Below are 24606 nucleotides of genomic sequence, written 5' to 3'. Positions count from 1 at the left end.
ATTACTTTTTGTTGCTGCACACCACACAAATCAAAGATAAAATTGCAACGACAAAATTTACTACCCCTTACTGTAAGAAAGTTACACGCATGTTTATAATGCAATGTTAAAGTAATTAAACATGCGTGTTGTACCTTTTCATTAGTAAGGCCCCCTCTAAATACTCTACTAAATATCTATAATAAAATAATTTCAAAAATGCATTTTAACTTTTTACCTAACATACCGAAAATTTTGTGCGACGTGACATTAATTTAGAAGCATACAGTGCAGCGTAGCCCTGGTTTAGGCTCCAGATCGCACACTCGGAGCAGCCAATTGTTATTTTTCTCACTACTATAATAATTTACCGAAAAACATAATTAAACATGACCGTTCATCATCTAGGATTTGTTACAAAACAAAGGTACATGTCAGTCAATATGGATAACAACAGTATAGCCTGACCAGGAACATAAAAACCCTGGCACAGAGGCGCTTCAATTGCATTTGATAGTGCAACACTGAGTACAGTCGTACATGTGTTAAATTAATAGGCTAAATTTATGTATCAGGATTCAGGATTACGGGCTAATTTGATATTTTCATAAATTAACGAAAAATATTATTAAAGATAACCTGGTTTAAATAAATTAAATGAAACCATCAATCGAGCTAGTAGGATTTATTTTATTATTCATCAATAATCAAATTCAGAACATGAATATTCAACTGCAATGTCTGCTCATGAACGCTTCAAACTCGGTACTTCTTTCCCAATTCCATAAAATTCAAAACTTAGAAAGTGACAAAAAACTTTAAAATAGGTAGTTGAAACAGACTACAGCTAATTTTCATAGTGGACTGTACTATACGATAAACATGTCAGTCAATTTGACAACCTTTGTCGGAAACATTATTCAATGAAAATATTGTCCGAACCCTTAGTATTTCTCTTCGACAAATACATTAACACATCGTGAACCACTTTTCTTTCACGACTATAAAAATATTTTAGCAATTTAATTCACCAATAGACTGACATGCAAGGTGACATGTCAATGAAGTTTTCAGTTACTGTTGCCATTAAAAGAAATTAGTACCATTAGTTTTCCGCAACATGGCGAGGGTTTTTATGTTCCTGGTCAGGCTATAGATACATAATTTTATTATACAGTGTGTCCGGGCATGTAGTGTGCGTGATCTATGGACAATTGTATCGACGAAAATACTTCAAATCTTCAGGTTTATACACGGTGTTAGGTAAATGGGTATATGAGCCGACACAAGCCCGTGTTAACATGGGTATATAAATGGTATGGTGAAATCAGAAAATTGATATCTTCATTTTAATTATTTTAATTTTCATACAAATCGGATTTTATAAAATTTATTATACAGTGTGAGTCACGTTAAAGTGTATTTTTATAGAATTTTTTTTCTTCCAATTACTTATTGTAAAGAAAACGTAGTAACTTTTAAACAAAGCGGTAGATCCTGATAAAATAAAAACAGTAATAATGCTAAATAACAGGCAATACTAAAAAATACATAAAATACACAAAAAAGGCCAACAAATAATAAAAAAATATACTTTTTGAATAAAATCTGCTTAAAAATTCGTGTTTTTTTGGTTATTTTATAAATTTCTCCAAAAAATGCCCCTATAACAGATGGTTTTTATTACTTTTTATTATTTTCTATCGTATTATCTTTGTAAAACCAAAAATCGCATGTCTCTATCCCTATCACAACATTTGCTATGATCGTTTGAACAAAGGCCTGCCACAACATTATTCTCCGCTACAGGTAGAGACAATTTTAATTTTTACTAAAATGCTTATTTTACTTCGAAATCTTTTGTTTTTATTTGAAATCTAACTTGTCTTTATCAAAATTACAAATCTAGAGCCATTTTCAGTTTTGTTGTTAACGAAGCGTTGAATGGCGCGCCCGGAGAGGCTTAGTTCAAACCATCATTGCAAACGTTGTGATAGGGATAGAGACATGCGATTTTTCGTTTTACGAAGGTAATACGATAGAGAATAATACAAAGTAATAAAAACTACCGGTTATAGGGGCATTTTTTGGAGAAATTTATCAAATAACCAAAAAAACACGAATTTTTAAGCGGATTTTTTTCAAAAAGTATATTTTTTTTATTATTGGTTGGCCTTTCTTGTGTATTTTATGTATTTTTTTAGTATTGCCTGTTATTTAGCATTATTACTGTTTTTATTTTATCAAGATATACCGCTTAGTTTAAAAGTTATTATGTTTTCTTTACAATAAGTAATTGGAAGAAAAAAAATTGTATAAAAAATTAAAAAAAAATCTCAAAAATTTTTTGACCTCTTTTTTGTCGATAAAAATAGGTCTAGTTTCATCTATTTTCATATGTACACTTTAACGTGACTCACACTGTATACCATTTATATGCCCATGTTAACATGGACTAGTGTCGGCTAATTTACCTAACACTCTGTATAAGTGTTTAATTTTTAGTATTCACCTCTTCCTTAAGTCAAGATTTGAAGTATTTTCGTCGATAAAATTGTCTTAAAAAAACTCATAAAACTCATTTATTTTTGCAAATAGGCTTTTAAAAAGCACTTTTACACGTCCCAATATTAACCCTACCACTGCTTCGGGACAATAAATGGGCCAGTGCTGAGAAGAAGCAGCGCAATAAAGTTTGATCACTACACTACTTTACTGCAGTGGTATTATCTTATCAATGTATTATAAGCAATTTAATTGATATGATACCATTTACAAGACAGATATTATCTATTCATTACCCACGCACTTTCCAACCAAAATCAACTTATTTATAGACTATTATTTATAATTTAATAAATTTATCTAATAAAATCATGATTAATGATTTGTAATGACGTATTTTATTTAAACAATACATGAAACAGCACAATAGATTATCTTCTTAAAATCGTAAGTACTACAAATGAAGAATGTGTTTTGATAAACTAGTTAATTATGATAAGGTACTTAAAACATCCATTACACGAGTCGAAAAATAAGTATTCTTGATATTTTAGATAAGTCTACAAATAACCTTGCATCTGCAAGTTTGAAGAGACGCGGTCTCCATTTATAAATAAACTATACTCATACCACACATTCAGTTACATCAATGTAAGTGTGTAGTCCTAAATAATAATCACAATCTATTATGTTCACATATTAGTAAATACAATGCAGATGTTACGCAATTACTGCTGCTTGTAAAACTATTGCTCGTTTAGTTTTTCGCAATTAACCTTAAATTCTATAATTAAATTCTTTACCAGTTAATTTTGATCACATAGAATATTTTATGACAACGTAAGATTTAAGAAAAATCTTTTTTCTACGTCCATGATATCGGGCGAACAAAACTGCAGTCTACGGGGACTATAAAAGACAAACGAATGACCATGCGAGTCCAATTGTTAAAAAGATCAACACGCCAGTTTACATTCAATCATCTACACGTCCTACCCAAGAGTAAACGGTGCGAGGGGACGATAATAGGCTGATTATATTTATTGAATAGAGACGGTGTCTATTTAATATGATTCGTGTGCATCATAATTCTATTTGTCAGGCAGCAAAATTGCATCGATGCATCCGCCACATCAGGGTTACCATCTGGATAATGCCCCTTAGACAAAGTTCTAATCGTGACCGTTTTAGTTCTGAAATCGCTTCGCGTCGTAATTTGTATTTTGTTTGTACATAGCTACTTCTTAAAATTTAAAATTGTATAATATTTAATATTAAACGTTAAAATATGTTTGTGTAGCATGTGTCGACCTCTTTGTTTGCTTTGTGTCTGTACCATGAAGGTATACACACATAAATTTTAACACCTGTGTTCCGCATTTAAAGAAGTGAGGTGAATTTTTCTGACAATAAGAAGTAAGAGTAAAAATATTTTGTCAAGTCTAGGTAGGTATGGTAGCCTACACAAATTCGCCACAAACGCTTCATTTTATTTTCAAGATAAAATACAAATGATGAACCTGCGGGACAGAACGCGACCGCTCAGAGTAATTTAATAAATTTGAAGTCTGAAGTGAGGTATATAAACGCGTTCATCCTTTAAGCGAAGTGAACATTAGGGTCCGTTTAGATTGATCTTTTCTTTATTTGTCTGAAGGTAACACGGTCAAAGAACCTGGTACCAAAACTAATAATCTGAGTCAAAATCGGGTCAGACAGCAATCGAACTATTTTAGTATCTTTAGCAAGCACAGTTTTTAATCAAAGCTATAGAATCTCAGCAAAATATTTTTATGTAAAATGTTGCAAAGACAAGACCATTACAGGTTGCAGTTTGCACTATCAAAAAGAAGTAGAGCCAAGATTCTAACGCCCATATTAACAAACATTACTATGAGGTCTCACAGTGCGCGTGGACGCACACACGCACAGGGTGACACATGAACTAATCACAGAGCTCTATTCAACGCTGTGCGTTCGATTTGGTGCTTCACTTAAGCAAGTATCGTTATCGAAAACGGGCGTAACTCTACACGCTCTCTAACTACACCAACTCAACACTACAAGTGTAGACTAGAGCAGCGGTTCCCGAAAGGTGGTCCGGAAACCACATACTTATATGACTAATTAAGGTCAAGTTAAGTTAGGGCTTGTAGAGTTAATGCAATATAGTCATCGTCATACACGAACATAATTGTGAAAAATTTGCACAGAAAAAAATATTTTGGAAATTACATTAAGATAATATTGATTCATATAAACCCGTTAAAGTACTATTTTTATATGAGAAATAAAAAGTGCACATCCACTATAAGTATTTGATGTACCGAAAACAAAGTTGCAGATGTTTTTTCCCGTACACTATGTACTATGAAACGTTAGTACAGTGTATTATTACAGTAAGATACTATAGCGCACACATACCTAATTGTTCTTAGAAGTACTCATATAGGTAGGTAGTTTAATTATGCGATAAGGATATAGGTACACCGATTAATAAAAGGAACATAAAGTTGCTGTGCACTATAAGTATGTTTGTTACCAAAGGTATTAGTTATTCGATAACATGGTAGAAAAACTTGACACGGACGGTGATGTAAACGTTCATTAATCATAGGCAAGCAGGTAGTAGGTATAATCAAATCTGTTAACTTTTCACGTTAAACCGATTTAGATAAATTTTGTATTAGAGACAGTTTGAGATTCAAAAATATAGTAAAGTTTGCTTATATTCCGGGTTTTGGAAGGACGCGAGCACGATAGTTTTTGTGGCAGACCGAACCTCACGAGGGCAAAGCCGCGCGATTAAGTTAGTTATTACTTAATTATTACCTTGTAATGCAATTAGATGAGCTTAAATGTACGCGTGTAAGTAGGGTTACCAACACAATCTTAAAATAACTTGCAGTTACTAAGCAAGACATGAGTTATTGAAGTATCATTGCATTCAGTAATTGATTCAGATAACTGATTGCATTAATAATTGTAACAACAAAAATGAACATGCATATTTCTAGACAGATTACTATCTTGCTTTTATCTTAATAAGTCTCATCGATGGCCTTATCTAGAATTCGGGCTTTAACAGTCGCTTGATTGGAATCTCACAAAATAACTAATGTTGATGTAGATAATAATAACAAGCTTTTCTAAGCTATGTTTAAATATTTAAGTCTCAATATGGTATGTATTCTCTTTTCAACCAAAAGACATCCACTACTGGATAAAGGCACCACAAAGATTGGTCTTGTGTTGCTCTTTTCAGACCTTCAGAGGCTTCGGAGAAATTATTTGGGGGCCTGGCCTATCATATTGTATGCCAAGCCACAGGCAAATAATATATTGCATAGTGAATTTGCGATTAATTAGTAAATTACTCTTGGAACACTCTTTCTTCTCGTCTTTTTTGTCTCTCCAGGTATCCCATGCGCGATTTCAACCCAGTGTGTAAAAATGACGAAATCACGAAGTATAATTGGAATTTACTTTATTTGATATTGCGTCACGTTTACTTTGCACGAAGATTTTGTATAGGTACGGCACCTTGACCTCAAGGCTTCGCGATTTGAAGAATGGTGCTGTCAAATTTTGATTCCGGATTTTTGTTAAATGGGTAATTAGTAGGTTTGTTTGCTTTTAATCTTTAGTCTTTATTAATCTAAGGCTTTAGTCCGTTTTGCACCGTCTAATGGTTCGACCTTTATGTCTGATCGCCATCGCCATCGCGCTCGCGGGCTGATCGCGTTGGTTTGAAGATTTTTTGGGACATTTTACTTATTGGTAGGTATTTGATAGCACTTAGGTAGTATGAACGGGTAACGAAGAAGTTAACTTTTATAGTTTTTGCGCTATTTACTTGAGCATGACTAAATGGTAATAGGCTGATTTAATGCGTCGTGATAAAAACCTTCTAGACATCGAGCCAATACGTCACACATCACACTGCTTGTAAAATAATTGAACTTTTCTTTTGCTTATTTATCAGTCAACCAGCTACTGGGAATATCAATTTTACAGTTGCTTAGTTGTATCATTTCAGTAGTTGCCTACATTAAAGCAGCTTTAAGTAACTTAATTACTACCTCAGCTGATAAGTCCTGGGTAGATAATATTAATAATAGTTGTTAAAATGTTACGAAGTCAGCTTGTTTCATGATAACAATTTTTAAAGTTTGTAGGTACCTTGTTTGTTCTTTTATGACTTGGACAACTATCACAAAAACTGAAATTAAATTTCTTGTTAGTTACAAATTGCTCATTTTATAACTTAATTAACAGTAAAACTGATCATGGTTTTAAACTTAGATTAATAAAACCTAGATGGATAGTCTTCATACAAACGCTTCGTCAAGAGTGAGGCAAAAATCTTATGTCATTAGTGTCAATTTTGTTGGGGAGTGTAGACAGTGAAGGCGATTTTCCCGAAAGTAGGGAAATTTTTAATACGTTTTTAATTATTTTATACTACCTAACAAAAACAAAACGCATCATGTACTTACTTATTTATTGAATTCAAAGTACCTACCTAATTACAATAAGATAAATCGACTGAAAAGTCTCGATTTCATAAAAAAGGAAGTGTATTTGTACGGCGAACAATTGGGAAATAAATTTTCTTGTTACTGGTATCATTCCCATATTTAATTTTTGAAAGCCAAATTTAAGCAAAATACGCGTCGAATCGTTGTACTTATTTATGAAATGTAACACTGGTCACTTTCTTCAGTTTTTCTGATGTATTTAGACACCCTTTCACAGCACAAACCGTCTTAATTAATTAAAAGTCGTCGGACGTGTTTACCAATTTTTCACTTTGACAGTTCATGTGACGTTTACGAGTAAGCCATTCTGGCTTACTAAAATCTGCCTCACCTTTCGTGCACTGACTATCTATCTAGGTTTTATTAATCTAAGGTTTTAAAGTTAATGAATTTCAGTGAATGTTTAGCCATCATTTGGTAATTGGCATTGTAAAATTAAGTAATTTCGAACATATTTCTATATTCTATCTATCTATAGTATAACTTTTAAATAAATTATTTAAATATGCTATTGAAATAAAGAGTAAAGAATTTTCGGAAGACAAATTAAAACTACATTTAAGACTACATAGCCAAAAAATATTTAGTAACTTACTACAGTCATCCTCAAGAAAGTTACCTTGATAACTTACAATGGTACATTCTATTAGAAAACTTAGATATTTTATGATTAGTATCAGTGATGCAACAAGTGTAACTTGAGAACAAGTATGCCTATAATAACGCTATTTTACTACCTACTAAGTAACTTAAATCTATACAAGACAACAATAAAAATCACTGCATAGTCAATATACTTAGGTGCCTATTGGTAAATGTCATATTATATGAGTTGCAATTAAAATTAACCGCAAATCGTGGAGGTCACATTGAAACAGTTAATTAAAAATATATATCTCTGCATTCATTGCCATGAATGACATGACTACCAAGTACCTTATACCTTTTTTACATAAACTATAATTATTCATAATCGTTGCATCACTAATAAATTAATCATTTTAGGATCATACATTGCAAACTAAATACATTTGTATTGAATAATACACATTATTCAGTTCTCTTATGTACACATTATTGTAATAATTAAGTATAATTATTATGACAGTTCTGTATTCTACATGATAACTATCATGGAGTGTTCACAACACCATAAATTACAATTACAGTCTTCTTTGGTAGCAAAGTTCGACACTACACATAGTAGGTAGACCACTGAGGGTTACGTCTGAGGCACTGCTATACAGTATCTATTTTCACTATATTAACAGGCTGGTATGCTGGTGATGGTTTGCGCTTAAATGTGACAAAAGTGTATAGGAGACTTGCAAATACACTTATGTTGAGGCCAATAAAATTCAATAATGAGAATACATAATCTCCACCTATGACCATTCCCAAATAAGTAACTAGGATATTTTTCAGACATCCAATGATTGTTGTGGTCAGGGCACTATTGTGCTGGGTGCACAACATCACACTGTAGGATAGAACAAAACCCATGACACAAGACAACAGAAATTGTGTTAGGAATAACACATCATCCCAGTTCTCATAGGCAGCAGCACGTTCCAGGTCCCCAGTCCACCAAGCCACTAAGGATGCAGGAACAATCATGAATAGGGCATTGTAGTACATCAGTCCATATTTACCTAGATCTTTGGAGTCTAGCTTTTTCTTCATGTAAACACCGTTAGCAGCAGTAAATGCATCATTAAGTAATACAAAAGTGTAGCCCGAAATTGAGAAAGTCACATCGTCGGCAGCTGCTAGTAGGGCGCCGCCAACCATGGCCAACACACTGGCTTGCACTGGCCAGGATGCTCGCACTCCAAGTACAAATCTTTCACCAAGCATAGTCATCAAAATACTGAATCTGCGAAGAGCTGTGAACATTGGCAGGCTGAGTTCTTTGGTTCCACCTAAGCCTGTAGCCATGTTGCCCAAGTAGATGAGTGGCAGAGGCCAAATACGCCGCGCTATACCACTATCCAGAGGAGGAAAATGCACTACAGACATGTATCGGCCACACCACAACACTGATATCGTAGCCACCATCTGTCCCAGACCCAATGCTTGGTATGAGGGAAACTCGTAAGTTGTTAGCACTGTTTTATTCACCACAGTTATCATGAAAGAGGCAAGTGCATAAAACACTGCACTGAAGATCTTCTTCATCATCTGGGCTCGGTCGGCATCTGCCTCATCGTGGATACTGTGTCCCGACATCGTTTTATCACTGTTACACGTAATTTGCGAAACAAACTACACGAGTTAAACGATCATGATTATTACAGATATAAACACGTCACAAAATATGTCACGATTCTACCATTTTTATGATCAATAATTATTTACACTTACTGAGGTTTCATGGCCACTAATAATTTCTTCTAATCGGAGACTATTTAATTAATTAAAACTTAAATAAATACACCGCATGCCAAGTTTCAATCACGCACCAACAAACGAAACAAAAATTCTTTGACTGGCTGGTGCGGTGACTGACTGACAGACAGCCAGGCATTTTTTTTTTTTTTTTGAACAGATTTAACGGCTTCGGATAGTGTCCTTACGGCCAATTCTTTAGTGAGTTATTTCTTTCTTTGTATTTTCATTCATGAGTACTTTCTGAGTGTTTTCAATGGATTTCTGTTCTTCTGTATCTTAGTTGAAATGTCTTCATAAATTTATATGTGTATTTACAATGTACTGGTAAATATGTGGGTACGTCTTTTCATTCGCTAGTATGGATGGCAAGAGGCGGGGAATATTTTCATCTTCTTGATAGATCTTCAGTAAGCCATCCACTAGCAGAAGCCTTTCCAAATTAAAGGCTGGGCACTGAAGAATAAGATGGTCTAAGTCTGCCGCATCTGCCTGGCAAAATTCACATTTATCTGTAGTGACCATTTTAATCCGTTTAAGGTGGGTTGGAAATTTTGCGTGTCCAAGTCGTAAGCGATTCATTGTAGTGATGAAACTTCTTGAGGTAGAACTTTGCGACTTGCAGTACCATGGTTTTCTTGGAAGTTTCTGTTGTATTTGTCCATACCATTTTCCTTTGGTTAATTTAGTGATATTCCACTCTTCATGCCAATTATCGAACATACGGGTTTTCAAGATGGAGTCATAGTCTGAGATGGGTACAGGGGGCGCTGGATACCGTGAATCGCCACTATATGGACTTTCTATCTTCATCAATCTGTCCACTATTTCATTGCCAGTAATCCCAGAATGCGAGGGGACCCACATAAACTCTATTTGCTTGCAATCATTATTCAATAATATTTCTCTTATTTTCGTTATGTAGATGTTGGTCTTGTAATGAATATGAGTGTTTTGAAGACAAGTGAGGACACTCAAGGAGTCGGTAACAATCAAGAAAGTATTCTCATCTCTTATTCCTCCAATATATTGCAATGCAGTATATATTGCATAGGCTTCCGCTGTGAAAATTGATGCGTTCTTATCAAGTGTAAAACATCTCCCAAACTTAACTCTTGAATCATAATACGCTGCTTTAGTGTTTTCCTCAGTTTTAGAACCGTCTGTGTATATCTTCCGATGCCGAACCTTTTCGCTATTTACAAATTGGACAAACTCATAGTTGTTATTAACTTTCTTCAAGCAAACCATTGGTATCTTAGTCTGAATTTCTAATGTACTTAGATCCCAATTTACCCTATGGTCTATGCATTTACAAATTTCTTTTAGTTCATTTAAATGCTCACATTGCAAAAGACAATTGTTGTAATACAAATTAAAGTACATTTTATTACTTAAAATCTTAACATAAAACTTTTCTGTTAAATATCTAAGTCTAACTAAGATTGGTGGAATCCCGGACTCTATTTCTAAGGAATTTATTGGAGTTGAACAAAAAGCTCCAGTTATAATTCTTAATCCCTTGTTTTGAATGACTTCTAGCTTACGATACAAAAAATTACTTAGATATCTCCCATAAACAATAAGTCCATAGTCATAATGAGATCTAACTATAGCCTTAAAGACCATATTTAAAATTTTTGGGTCCATTCCCCACGTAACACTTGCTAAGTGTCTCATGATATTTACAGTTTTTTGCATTTTATCTACAATTTTAAGCACATGAGAATGAAAAATTAATTGAGAGTCAAAAATAATACCTAAAAATCTCTTTTCTTCCACTAATTGAATATTTACAGAATTATATACAATATTTACATGATCACGAGACTGAGAATCATTTTTCTTAGTGAAAATCATGCCCGAGCTTTTAGTGGGATTTACATCTAGTTTCAACTTAACATTATAATACAAATATAATTGACGTAAAGCTTCATTAATAGTAAATTCGGCAAGTGATAAATTTCTATTAGTAGTGTACAACACAATATCATCTGCATATTGCAAAACCGATAATCTAGGAACTGAAATAAACCTATGTATTTGAGATGTGTACAGCAAGTAAATCAAGGGTGATAAGGTGGCCCCCTGAGGAACCCCTTTATAAACTAATTTTGGACCATGAAGGACATTGTTGAACTTTAAATAAACGGTACGCGAATAAAAAAAATCAAAAATCCATTTGCACACTTTACCTGGGATATTGAAGCTATGTAGAATCTCAACTAGGGTTAAAAGATTGACGTTATCAAACGCTCCACTCACATCTAAGAAGGTACTTAATAAATAGCTGTGATCACAAAAAGATTCTTGTATATCACCTGTGAACTTTACAAGACTATCTAACGTAGAACGGCCTTTACGAAACCCAAATTGATCGTGAGGAATAATTGATCTGGATTCAACAAAAAGTTCTAATCTAGTCTTTAACATATTTTCAAAAATTTTCCCCACACAAGAAGATAAAGAAATAGGTCTGTAAGAATCAGCATATTTAGGATCCTTATCCGGTTTGAGAATGGGAACTACAGCAATGGTTTTCCACGACTTTGGTATTAAGCCAGCGGACCACAAATTGTTAAAAATATTAAGCAAAATTAATTTAGCTGAAGAGTCTAAGCGTTTGATCAAAATATACGGAATATCGTCAAGTCCTGGAGAAGTGTCTTTTTTAGAATTCAAAGAAAAATTAAACTCTGTTTCAGAAAAAAGTGAATTCAAATGAATATTAAGATCATTAGAAACAAATAAATTATTAAGGTGGTCAGTATTTACAGAATCATGATTAGGAGCTATTTTATCAAAAAAATCTTGCAAAAATTCTTCATCTTTGCTATCCGGCTTTGAAGCTTTTCTATTAAGAACTTTAATAAACTTCCATATTTTGCTGATTGGTGTACACCGATCAAAGCTAGAACACAATTTTTTCCAACTGATTATCTTTTGTTCTTTAATAATCAATCTTTTAGATGCTTCAAGTTTTTTATAAATAATGTAATTTTCTATTGTTGGATGACGTCTATACATATGAAGAGCTAATTTAGTTTCCTTAACTGCGTTGGAACAAGTTTCATTCCACCATGGCATAGGCTTATAAACTTTGCGTCTATTATTACTATCATAAGTGTGTATCGGTATAAAATCTTTTCTCAAAGCATTTAATAAGTCACAAAATTCTGCATAAGCAAAGAGCGGGTCTGGATAATCAAGAAGATGATTAAAAATCGTTCTAGATTTGATTGTATAGCCTAACCAGTCAGCTTTTTTGTAAATAAACTTTTCAAAACTACAGGAATCTTGGTATATTTCACAATCATAATTTAAGTTAACTAAAGTAGGAAAATGATAGCTACCTAAGGTATCCTCTGTATAAACTGACCACTCTGCTGAAGCTGCTAATGAAGGAGATACGAATGCAATGTCGATTGCTGATGCCGAATGATTGGGACGGCTTAGTGTGGTAGGCTGACCATCGTTTAATATATACAAATTAATTTCATCAAGCATATCATAAATCTGAATACCTCTTGGCTTGTTTGTAGAAGACCCAAATGCTGTATGATGGGCATTGAAGTCGCCCATTACTAGAACTGGAGAAGGTAAAGAACTAATAATATTTTTTAAATTATTTACTGGAAAACGACCAGGACGTGGAGGACAATACGCACCCAAAACTGTTATTGAACTATTACGATTTACTTTTACACTAATGGCTAATGTTTGGATTCTATCATTACTTGCTGTAACAATTTCTGATGTTAAAAGAGAGTTTTTACAAATAATGGCAACACCACCGTAACCAGTGTCACTGTCATTTCTAAATATTTTATAACCTCTAAATTTTACTGAATCTGATGATTTTAACCAAGTTTCATTGAGAATTAAAATATCAATATTGAGTGTAATTAAAAGCTCACTTACGAAGGGAGTCTTAGGCTTAAGACTCTGAATATTGTGTTGAACAATAACTAAAGATTTACTATCCATTTTGAGAAACTTTCTTTAAAAACATTTCTTTAATATTAGAGGAATTAATTGGCAAGCTGTTTTCTTTGTCACAAAAAGTTAATAAAGTATCAACAATAGCTTTAATAATTAGATCATTATTGATAACATCAGTCAACAAGTTTTTATTTTTAATCTCTTTTGTGTCTTTAACATTTTGTTGTTGAGGTCGGGAACCTACTGCTTTGGCAAAAGATTTGTTTAAAGTTGGGAAGAAAGAACCCAAAGTAGTTTTGTTCATTATTTTATATTTGTTTTCTTCAATTTTCTGTTGTTTAACTGGACAAATCCTTGCCACAGCAATATGCTCGCCTTTACAATTGACACATAGAGGTTTGTTTGCGTTAGTACATTCTTTGTATGAGTGAGGTTGTGAACATATGGAGCATACGATGTTCCTTTTACAAAATTTAGTAGTATGACCAAATGCCATACATTTATAACACTGCATTACAGGCTTAATGTATTCAGTTACAGGTACAATGCTTAGACCATAGTTAACATGCTCGGGGAGTACATTACCTGCAAAGGTCAGAGATACAGTTTGCAATGGGATGATACCTTCAGGAGTGCGCTTCGTGAACCTTCTGACTGCCAGGATCTCCTGTGAACTGAGAAGTTTGTCAAATAGATGTTTGCAGCTAAGATCTGTGGGAATGTATCGTATAACTCCTATGCATTCTGATGTTGCCGCAGGGATGAAGGCTTTGATGTCATGAGAAGACAAGAATGTTGAGTTAAACAGTAACGCATTAGCATTCTTTGCATTATCAAAAATAACAGCATACCGCATTGCATTCACTCGTTTTATTTCTTTGACTCCCTTGTTGTACCGACTAAAAATGCTATTTAGGTAGATAGGGTCCTTGTTTCCAAACTTTACAGTGTCATTTGTGCTTTGTATGTATACAGGAAATATACAACCTGGAGAATTATCAGGATAACAACGTATATGGTTCTTCTTGTAGTATGGTGCATGTATAGACTCATCATCTTGTACTTCATCTACTTTTCTCTTCTTAGTATTATGCTTGGGGTCTTTACCCCCACTTTCAGAACTCATCTCGCCACTATAGCCGCTAATTTACTGTTAGATTAACTATTTAATTAAATTTTATTAAACTCGCAAAGAAAAAGTTGAACCTCCCGCCTCGAGAGCTTCCCGCCAAAAAAAAAACAATCAATCATGAATAATCATCAATGACATTTTGACTTTTTGTTTTTTAACAACGCGGTGTCCAAAGACTTGTTAAAGACCCAATAAACTGAACTGTCCTATTGGTGACATTGACAGCAGGGCGCCAGCCACCGTCAATACCGGATTCGGACCGTCAATAGCGCTCTCTGTGGGCCGACCTCTCTTTTTAGTGTGGACTGTAAGTATTGCTATCTCCTTATTTAAATCTCCTAGTAAATGTTAGGATATAGAATTTTATCATGAGTTGATATGTTGCTGGCAGGTTTTATTTTAAAAGTAAATAGCATTAGAATAAAGTTTGAAAATAATGACAGGTGTAGACAAGCAAGAAAATGTGACATTGTATTATTGAATTTCGATAGAGTCAGTTGTAAATGGTTTAATATTTAATATGTAATAGATTTTGATATTATTTTAATAATAAAGTGTGTGTGAAGTATTGAAGTGGCGTTATTATGATTGAATAACCTCCCAGGAGTTGTGTAGAGAGACACCCAGCGTACGAACCCAGAGGGCTGTAAGAATTATCTCTTGAATAATAAGAATGAAAGTTAAAGATCTATCCTGATTTTGTTTTTGGAAAATTTTAAAATAACAATATGTCGGAAGAAAATTTTAAATTATCAACGTTATCAAAAGGAGAAGAGTATACAAACTGGAAGAAGAAATTGATATTGTTATTGACAGCGAAAGATATAGATTGTGTTTTGGAAGATAATGCTGAGAGCAAAAAGGATTTTAATAGAAAAGATGCAAAAGCAAGATACATCATAATAAGCTCATTATGTGATAAATTTGTTGTATATGCATTGAATTGCAATACAACAAAAGAAATTCTACAAAAATTTGACACATTATTTCTAGGACATGAAGATACACAGATTTGTCAACTTTTGGAACAATTTTACAAATTCAAATTTTCAAATTCGGATTTGATGATTGACATAGCAGAAATTGAAAATCAAGCAATAAAATTAAGAAATTTGGGTTACAGCATAGACGAAAAACAAATCATGATTAAAATTTTAACAAGCTTACCAGAAAAATTTGCCTTTTTTAGAACTGCGTGGGAGTCAACCCAAACTTCGGAAAAAACACTAATAAATCTAATATCAAGAATAAATCTAGAACTTACTATGCGAAAAGAGAATCAAAATCTAAATTTGGAAAAACCTGAAATGACGCCGTCTACGTCAGCAATAGAAACAAATGACAAGATTTGTTTAAAGTTGGGAAGAAAGAACCCAAAGTAGTTTTGTTCATTATTTTATATTTGTTTTCTTCAATTTTCTGTTGTTTAACTGGACAAATCCTTGCCACAGCAATATGCTCGCCTTTACAATTGACACATAGAGGTTTGTTTGCGTTAGTACATTCTTTGTATGAGTGAGGTTGTGAACATATGGAGCATACGATGTTCCTTTTACAAAATTTAGTAGTATGACCAAATGCCATACATTTATAACACTGCATTACAGGCTTAATGTATTCAGTTACAGGTACAATGCTTAGACCATAGTTAACATGCTCGGGGAGTACATTACCTGCAAAGGTCAGAGATACAGTTTGCAATGGGATGATACCTTCAGGAGTGCGCTTCGTGAACCTTCTGACTGCCAGGATCTCCTGTGAACTGAGAAGTTTGTCAAATAGATGTTTGCAGCTAAGATCTGTGGGAATGTATCGTATAACTCCTATGCATTCTGATGTTGCCGCAGGGATGAAGGCTTTGATGTCATGAGAAGACAAGAATGTTGAGTTAAACAGTAACGCATTAGCATTCTTTGCATTGTCAAAAATTACAGCATACCTCATTGCATTGACTCGTTTTATTTCTTTGACTCCCTTGTTGTACTGACTAAAAATGCTATTTAAGTAGATAGGGTCCTTGTTTCCAAATTTTACAGTGTCATTTGTGCTTTGTATGTATACAGGAAATATACAACCTGGAGAATTATCAGGATAACAATGTATATGGTTCTTCTTGTAGTATGGTGCATGTATAGACTCATCATCTTGTACTTCATCTACTTTTCTCTTCTTAGTATTATGCTTGGGGTCTTTACCCCCACTGTCAGAACTCATCTCGCCACTATAGCCGCTAATTTACTGTTAGATTAACTATTTAATTAAATTTTATTAAACTCGCAAAGAAAAAGTTGAACCTCCCGCCTCGAGAGCTTCCCGCCAAAAAAAACAACATTTTGCTTTTGTTTGTGACGTGACACTCGTGACAGTGACAGTATTGACAGTGACAAATCAATTTTTTAAGGATTTATATACGGCACTGATCATACCCTTTTAAGCCAAACCAGGCTTTTTAATCTGTATAAAAAGGGCTGTGTTGTGGTATTACGACATTGCCATCAGTGAAAGTGTATTTTTTTGGATGTAGCCACCTTAAATGGTCCATTCTCCTGATTTCTATTTCCGTTTTAGTATACTTTCCCAATGATTTGATGCTACTGGATGCACAAACCGTGTGTGTCATGCCCAAAAAAAGTTAGTTTATTGATTTTTCGCTGGAGAGAAGACTAAAATTATCTCATAGATTTTTTAAAGTTATTGCTTAATTCGAGTTAACACTAACGATGATAACTATAGTTGTATTAGGGGTACCGGGGCATGTAAGTTTCACTATGCTAATAACTGTTGTCTCATATCTCTTTCTATTCCTTCTTTCTCTTTTCAAAAAAATCTTAAGGGTTGTCTGTAAAAAAATACGCGTTTCTCAAAGATCTTTGTATTTTTTAACCTTAATGATCAGATCAAACATCAACTTTCTCTTTCAAAATATTCTATAAGTTTTAAGCACATTATTTTATTCTTTTATCGATCCAAATTAATTTCAATAAGGAAATAAATGTTGGTACGGTAATTGACGACATTTTTATCGACATCGACAATAAAATATGAGTTTGTCGTCTTTGCCGCGCAGCACAGATTAGAGAGGTCTACTGTGGGTCTGTGGGTAAAATCTACATTTTACTTTCTTCCACCTTCCACGCCTAAGACTTAAGCTTAAAACCAACTAAAATGTTGTTGATTAACGGGACTATTCTCACCTCGTTCCCATCGCTGCAACTCCTGTGTAGCCAATATCTACAGCTTGACCGCAAATAAAAACCCGACCAGTGAAGGTCAAGTTAGTCCTGGGGGAAAGTTAAACTTTCATTGGACCCGCGACGAAGACGAATTTAATCCGAAGAACATAGGAGGAGTTCAAAGTTAAGGTTCCTTCTAAGGATTGTTTTGCTGCCTACATTTTTTAAGACGTGAAAGAGTCCTAGTATACATTACTAGGCTACCGTTACCATCTTAAAAGTTCATACGTTATTCTTTCCTCATTATTAGGTGTTTCGCACGGATTCAACACGGACCATTTGCGGGTAATGCGCAAATGTCCATTTCATAAAAGTGTTTATTTAATGCGTGGAATAGGTACGCCTACGCACCCGGGACAGTAAATTGTCTTGTATGAAAAGACACACGGAAGTCACGCATGCGGGGCAATCCGCGTCCGTGATTACCTAAATCCGCAAGAAATTAAAAACAAAAGTCAAAACACCCATCTCAAGTTCACGATTTAGCGCATGCGTCCAACCAATTACTTAAATTGGTGCGGTGCGAACCCCGACAGACGATTGTATTGATTGACGAAGGTAAATGAAACCTATGCACATGCACATCGAACTGCCTCAATCTATACGAGTATTACCTTTTGGTCAATTAACTTTTAATAACCTAGCCTCGGGATTGCTCGGGACTTAGGTTTCCGATAGGTTTTTATTATTAACCATCAAGGTAGTCAAAGACCAAAGCTATGATTAAGCGTAATAAGCCAGCCTTTCTCAAAGTTAGTGACGATAACGCGCGCCCCCCCTTGTGGGCAGTTGTGGGTGCTGGGTGCCTTAAGGGGCGTTATACAACTACCCCTTATTATCAATTTAGTTCATAATTCCTTTCAGTTTCAAATGAAATATTATTTTTTTACTCAAAGAACAGTAAAATAAAAATAGTAAAATTGGGCTACAACTCCTAGAGGGTTGAGATATCGTGTCGGTTCCCTATCAGATTGTAGAGGGTGTGTAACTGTTTTTGCCAACGTCTATTGAATCGTAGACTTTACTTTTTTAAGTGGAGGCTGCTGGCTGCAGTACTCGAATGATGATGCCCTTGACGAATCAAAAGCCAACAAAGCGAGGCACCCATTAAAACCTCCACGTGTTCCCTTAGGCCATTAATTGGTGGGAGCGTTATTAGCTTTATAAAACCCATTGTTTTAATTCCAGCTTGCCATGAGCGAATTGGTGCAGGAATTAAATAATATTTTCGCTGATGACAACATCGGCAAATTTCACATCCGGGATCTTCCCTCAAAACGCAGGTTTGGTAGAAGAGTAGTGGCGCTTGACTTTACAAAACTTTCCAAAGCTGTGGACGCCATGAGAAAATTGGACAGACTTGTATTTAAAGATGGCGCTATACTCCAAGCTAGAATTACACCTATATTAAAAAATAATAAAAACATAAAAGAAAGTGATCAAGAGGAACTTGCTAGATACGCAAATATTGTGAGAGAACTAATTAGAAACGAAACAATGAATGCACCAGCTATAATTACTACTACTAAACATAAACCGACTGGAAACGACGAAGAGCTTAAAGATTTGGATGTAAGTTCCACATTTTAAGCTTTTTTTTAAAATTAACTACACCTACTTATTTTTCATTCGCTGTCATTCGCATTTTTACCCGACTACGGCAAAACAAAAGGAGGATTATTCCATTGCAATGAAATAAAATGTCTTAAATTTTTTCAGGCAAAAATAGATTTTTATAAAAAACAAACACTCTTGTATAAAGCTAAAAGAAAGTATCTACAAGAACAAGCGAAATATAATAAGGAATTTAAAAATACGAAGGTATGTTTTTTATTATTAGCTAAATATTATTATGCCCATCTGTCTATAGGTAGGTAGTTATGTACTTAATTTATGCAAAAAAATTTGGATACCTATCAGAATTTATAATTTAAGCACTCACTACAGTTTCGTTTATTGTTTTACATGTGAGAGTTACTTAGGTGATAATAACTACTAGAGTGTCTAGAGTAATAACTAATGAATATTTTTTAATTTGAAACAGGTACAGCCATCTACATCTGGGAAGTCCAATAATTCATCTGACAAAGGTACTACTAGAGCTACTCAACGAAAGCGTATCAGAAAAATATCCTCTTCACCATCCTCTTCACCATCCTCTTCCTCATCCGCGTCATCGTCATCATCATCATCACCATCACCCGATTCTGACAGGATCGCCAAGAACTCCTCAAGGTCAGGGGACCAACCTAAAAGCAGGAGTCAAATTACCGCAAAAGATCATTCTGCGCACAACAGATCAAGACGCAGGTCTAAGACTCCTGAAACTCGTGGCAGGCCTTGTAACCGAAGTCCATCAGGGTCAGGAAGACCTTCGAAAGGAAGAAAATCGGGATCTCGAAACCGTACCAAATGCCGTGAAATGAATTCAACAACAAGGCATAAATCAATTTCACCGGATTCTCGGACTAAGCGTCGCAAAATACGCTCAAGATCAGATCAGAGTAGCTCAGCCTCATCCTCACGGGTACCAAAACCGCGGCGCAGAAGTCGCACAATCTCACCGTTTAATAGAAGGTTGACCAAACTGGATAATCCCAGATCAAGATTTTATATCTATTTCTATAACCATCAGTCACCACCTTGTGTTGAAAGAGCACCACCTCTTCAAGAAAATTCACACTCTACGCATCAAAGAAGCACCACAATGCCACGTTCTCGGATGGAATGGAGTCTCGACCTAAATATATTGCGCGCCCTATCGAAGAAAGACCAAGCGATTTTGGCGGTGCTGATCCAAATGAAGTCACTATTGGAAACAGGAAGAAATTCCATATCAAATAAAGATAAATATACCTTATTGTATCTTGCAAGGGATGTTGTTTATACTAGATTCCAGAAATTGTATGAGAGTGGTATGACTGTCGTTGACCGTCTCAGGCGTTATCGGGAATTATACACAGAGGATGAAGATGCTTCGTTGCTTCACAGCTTAGCTGCTAGATGCATGACAATGTGTCTTCTTAGCCACGGGACATACTCTCTAATCTGTGGTCTTAACAAGGGTCCAAGAACTGCAGGTTAGTTCACCAAGAGCAACGACAAAGGGTGTCTTTTTCGATTTTTTTCTTTTTGATTTGGAAATATAGCAATATTTTATAAATCCAGTACCTAGTAATTTACATTATAATACCGGCAATAGAAGTATTTTATATGCTTTCTCGTTACAGCTACGTTGCATTTACAAGTAATCTCTGACGATGAAGGGCTCTCTGATGCGGATACAGCTGTGGTAAGTATAGTATAATAACTGCAATTTTGACTTCAAAGAGACCAAACTATTTATTATTAATCATAACTAATTTTTTTGTTATAGCCCAGTCCGAATACTTGTCAGGTGGAAGACAATGAAAACCTTGGACCAGAACCTCAAACAAGTGAGGTAATAAAAGCCGAAAACGAAAATTTATCAGAAACTGAGAAGAACATTAACAATTTTTTGAAGGCTACTGTTCAAAATGATGGTGTTAAGGAAACAGGTAATCAACAATGTAACAATCCTTCATTTGATACGAATCTCGTTCAGGCAATCACGCAAGATATTATAGCAGTAACGGATGATATTTTCAAACGATTAAATGATAGAATACAACATAAAAGTCATAAAACCTTAAAGAAAACCATTACAAAGAAACAAAAAGAAAAAACTACTTTTAGAACTCATAGTAGTTCCAAACGAATTGCCACCTCGAATCCAAAAGTATATGAATGGAAAAAACGTAAAGAAATCACTAATAAGGTTCAAACAAAAGAGGTAGAAAACAGAAAGACTCAAATTCCTAGTTCTGCGAAAAAAGTACCGGCGAAGAACCCTAGATTTATATTGCCCATCCTAATAGTAATGAAAAGGTACAAAAACTTAATAAAACGGGAATACAGTGAAGTTCAATATATTTCACATGTCACCCGGTTGGTCCTGGCAAAGCGGTTCAAAGAACTGTTGAAAGACAAAAGTTACTACCTTAAAGGTAGCCAAATAGCAAAAATCTATGCGAAACGTTACGCCAACGAAAACTACAAAATCTTTTTAGATGAGATTGCTAGGGACATTAATGATGGGAAATATTTGCACGAAATATCCACCCATGGTAAGTCATCGCTTGCGAACTTAAGTCATATCGGAGATATTCCTAGTTTTGTGGTAGGTTGACCAGCCGGGGACTGTAACGTACTAATTAAACCTCATTAATCGAAAAAGTAACTTTTAACCAAACTTCGCAAAAGAAAATTCGCGAGTTTTTTAACACCATCAACTTTTTTTTCCAGTCGTGCTCAAAGCCATCCGAGAATCAAAACAAGCCGACCAGAATCAAGAAAACCAAAATGAATCAGTCGATAAAACACCACTAGAATTCCAGGAACCAAATGACCAAGAGCCAGTCACACAAAAAACAATAAAACAAGAAATATCAGTCGATGAAGCACCAATTAATCCAGAATTACAGAAACCAAATGACGAAGATCCAGTCATACAAAAAGCAATCAAACAAAAAATATAATTATCCGACTAAGAACCGAAGATTGATTGGCTTATGGAAACGGAAATTAGGTTTTACCACAAGTTGCCAAACTTTACCAGACTTTGGATTTAGCTAAGGCATTATTCCTAAAAAAAATAAGGTCATCTAAAAAAATATTGAACAAAATATATCAATGCATAATTATTATCGATGTTTGATGAATGCACGATTGTAACGTAACTATTCATGAAGCGAATCCCAGCTAGAGATGGGTACTTAGTGGGTAAAAACCCATTTCACCCGATTGGGTTAAAACTGGGTCCATTATCACCCATTCTGGTGGGTGAAAACAAAAATAGCGTTTTTTTTAGTGAGAAGTGGTATTTGTTGCTAAGGGGGCGTTCTAGTGTTACGTAATGCAATCTAGGGGGAGAGGAGGTCATGAAAAACGTTACAATGCGTTACAGTGGCGGAAGGGCGGTTCGATTTCAAGTTTTTAAGCAGAAGTACTTTGTAGTTGGTGTTGTTATTTGTAACTTTATACCGTAATGTCATCAAAGAGAGAGTTTGGCATCTTTGGCATCACCCCCCCCCCCCTACATGTCCTTGCCATGATCACAAAAATTATTGTGTTCCTACTAAATTTCTTCTAAATCGGTTCAACGATTCTTGAAATAACACCATTTTATAAAATAATTGGTCACATCATCATAACGTGATCAATTTTACGATTTGGCCACGATTACACTTTGACAACAATAGACTGACATGCAAGGTGACATGTCAATGAAGTTTTCAGTTACTGTTGCCATTAAAAGAAATTAGTACCATTAGTTTTCCGCAACATGGCGAGGGTTTTTATGTTCCTGGTCAGGCTATAGCTAAGTTTCTTGCTAAATTATTTTATTGACAAGCTAATTATAATGATCGCGTTTGCCTGTATTACGCATTCAAATGAGAAATAGTTTGTTTCGAAAAAATACACACTCCGACACAGTACATGCCAACATCGCATACATCTCATAAATAAACTATTAGACACCATTCCCCAATAATTCTAAATCACAAAATTTTTAAAAAGGCACTTCATTTTGGTCTTAAAAACTTAATTAATTTAAAATTAAATTGTGATTTTTGGTTGCATTCTAATTGAAAAAAGTAGTTTAATTGAGTTGACAAAATAGTGACATCACTTGCTTGTATTGCCATACAAAATATATGGGAGAGTCTCGTTTTGACAGTTTTTAAAAGTACGTCAATTGATTGATGGTGTCAACACATCTATTGTATCTCAGAACAAAAGTGAGGAAAGCACGAGTATCTTTTTCTTCTCATCACCAACCAAATTTTTATAACAGACCTTTATTGCTTGGCAAATTAAGTCGGCTTAGTATGTTTTAACAAGCGCTATAGACTAAAGCCTGGTCCGTGAGCACGTAGAATTTTGTCCAATGACCCCTAGCTACCCATCCTTATCGCTCGCTCGTAATTNAAAAAAAATTTAGTTTTTTGCAAATTTAGTGTATTAATTAATGTGAAATAAATAAAATAATATTGACCGATGGAATGTAATGTTGTCCTTTTCAAGATTTGATGTTTCAGATCCCTTCTTACAATTAAAAACACTGCAATTCACCATTTTTATCGCAGCACGTTACTCTTCAATAGTGACATTTGGAATATGTCATTGGTGGCGCTGCAACTAGTTTTTATAAACTGAGTGAACCACTGGTCTACTTATAGGTGTACCAGAATCTCATGGCAAACAAAAATATTGGAAAAGTGTGTTTTTCATATGGCAATTGTCTATGGTTTAATTGTCACCTGTCAAAGAAAATTATGAAATCTGTCAGTCGCTGCAAAAATTTTGTAATCTCTTCTTGACTATTTGTTATTTTTGTGAAAAAGTCGAAAAAGCTCAAGCAAGTCATATTGTTTTCAATGTGAATTGTAAAATAAGGCACAATTCAAAGTCAATCTTTGATTCTAAACGCGCCGTCGAGTTGACAGTAAGTTGGACTGAAATGTTTGATACATTTAGCTTATTACCCAACTGCGTCAGAAGGAGTGTTATGTTTTTTTATTCTTACTTAATAGCAGCTTTATCGATGTTTTCACGTATATCTCACAAATTGGTGCAGAGGAATGGTCAAAATGTTATGACCATGTAAAGAAAATTGAAAAAGATTTCATCAAGCAAGATTGAATAATTTTTTAAGTTTCCAATTTTTTTCTTTTAAATAAACTTGAAATAAATATAAGTAAAACTAATAATTATTGTGAAAGAATCATGAAAATATATCTACAAATAAATAAGTTACAGGGCCCTAAAGTTGCGCATAACTATTCACGACGTTTTGATCGGT

At 34.5% G+C, this 24606-nt stretch overlaps 3 protein-coding genes across 3 annotated transcripts; 1 reads left to right on the top strand and 2 right to left on the bottom strand.

Annotated features, from left to right (window-relative positions):
- Positions 1–7601: 7601 nt before the first annotated feature.
- frc (UDP-sugar transporter UST74c fringe connection) lies at positions 7602–9495 on the bottom strand. The gene has a single exon (XM_028309168.1). The coding sequence runs from the start codon at positions 9252–9254 to the stop codon at positions 8265–8267; it is 990 nt and encodes a 329-aa protein (XP_028164969.1). The 5' UTR covers positions 9255–9495; the 3' UTR covers positions 7602–8264.
- A 3897-nt stretch (positions 9496–13392) lies between these two features.
- On the bottom strand, positions 13393–16804 carry LOC114356081 (uncharacterized). The gene is made up of 2 exons (XM_028309166.1): positions 15834–16804; positions 13393–13613 (listed from the first exon to the last, which is right to left on the bottom strand). The coding sequence occupies exons 1-2, from the start codon at positions 16699–16701 to the stop codon at positions 13393–13395; spliced, it is 1089 nt and encodes a 362-aa protein (XP_028164967.1). The 5' UTR covers positions 16702–16804.
- A 2182-nt stretch (positions 16805–18986) lies between these two features.
- Positions 18987–22493, top strand: LOC114356085 (uncharacterized). Its single transcript, XM_028309170.1, has 6 exons — positions 18987–19292; positions 19440–19541; positions 19765–20800; positions 20951–21012; positions 21097–21259; positions 22047–22493. Exons 1-6 carry the CDS (start codon positions 19062–19064, stop codon positions 22277–22279), a joined length of 1827 nt encoding a protein of 608 aa, XP_028164971.1. The 5' UTR covers positions 18987–19061; the 3' UTR covers positions 22280–22493.
- Positions 22494–24606: the final 2113 nt, after the last annotated feature.

Source organism: Ostrinia furnacalis, unplaced genomic scaffold, assembly GCF_004193835.3.
Source record: "Ostrinia furnacalis isolate ACB-3 unplaced genomic scaffold, ASM419383v2 OfSCF2637, whole genome shotgun sequence".
Taxonomy (NCBI): domain Eukaryota; kingdom Metazoa; phylum Arthropoda; class Insecta; order Lepidoptera; family Crambidae; genus Ostrinia; species Ostrinia furnacalis.
The sequence above is the reverse complement of the archived record's forward strand: the minus strand, read 5'-3'. Positions and strand labels throughout refer to the sequence as shown.

What these genes read in the sequence shown, in the direction of transcription:
- frc (XM_028309168.1), bottom strand. Translation starts at nt 9,254, where the DNA reads ATGTCGGGACACAGTATCCACGATGAGGCAGATGCCGACCGAGCCCAG.
- LOC114356081 (XM_028309166.1), bottom strand. Translation starts at nt 16,701, where the DNA reads ATGAGTTCTGACAGTGGGGGTAAAGACCCCAAGCATAATACTAAGAAG. An exon ending in CTTCCCAACTTTAAACAAAT is followed by an intron (nt 13,614 to 15,833) that starts CTTGTCATTTGT and finishes CTTTAAACAAAT; the next exon opens with CTTTTGCCAAAGCAGTAGGT.
- LOC114356085 (XM_028309170.1), top strand. Translation starts at nt 19,062, where the DNA reads ATGAGAAAATTGGACAGACTTGTATTTAAAGATGGCGCTATACTCCAA. An exon ending in AAGAGCTTAAAGATTTGGAT is followed by an intron (nt 19,293 to 19,439) that starts GTAAGTTCCACA and finishes AAATTTTTTCAG; the next exon opens with GCAAAAATAGATTTTTATAA. An exon ending in CAAGGGTCCAAGAACTGCAG is followed by an intron (nt 20,801 to 20,950) that starts GTTAGTTCACCA and finishes TTCTCGTTACAG; the next exon opens with CTACGTTGCATTTACAAGTA.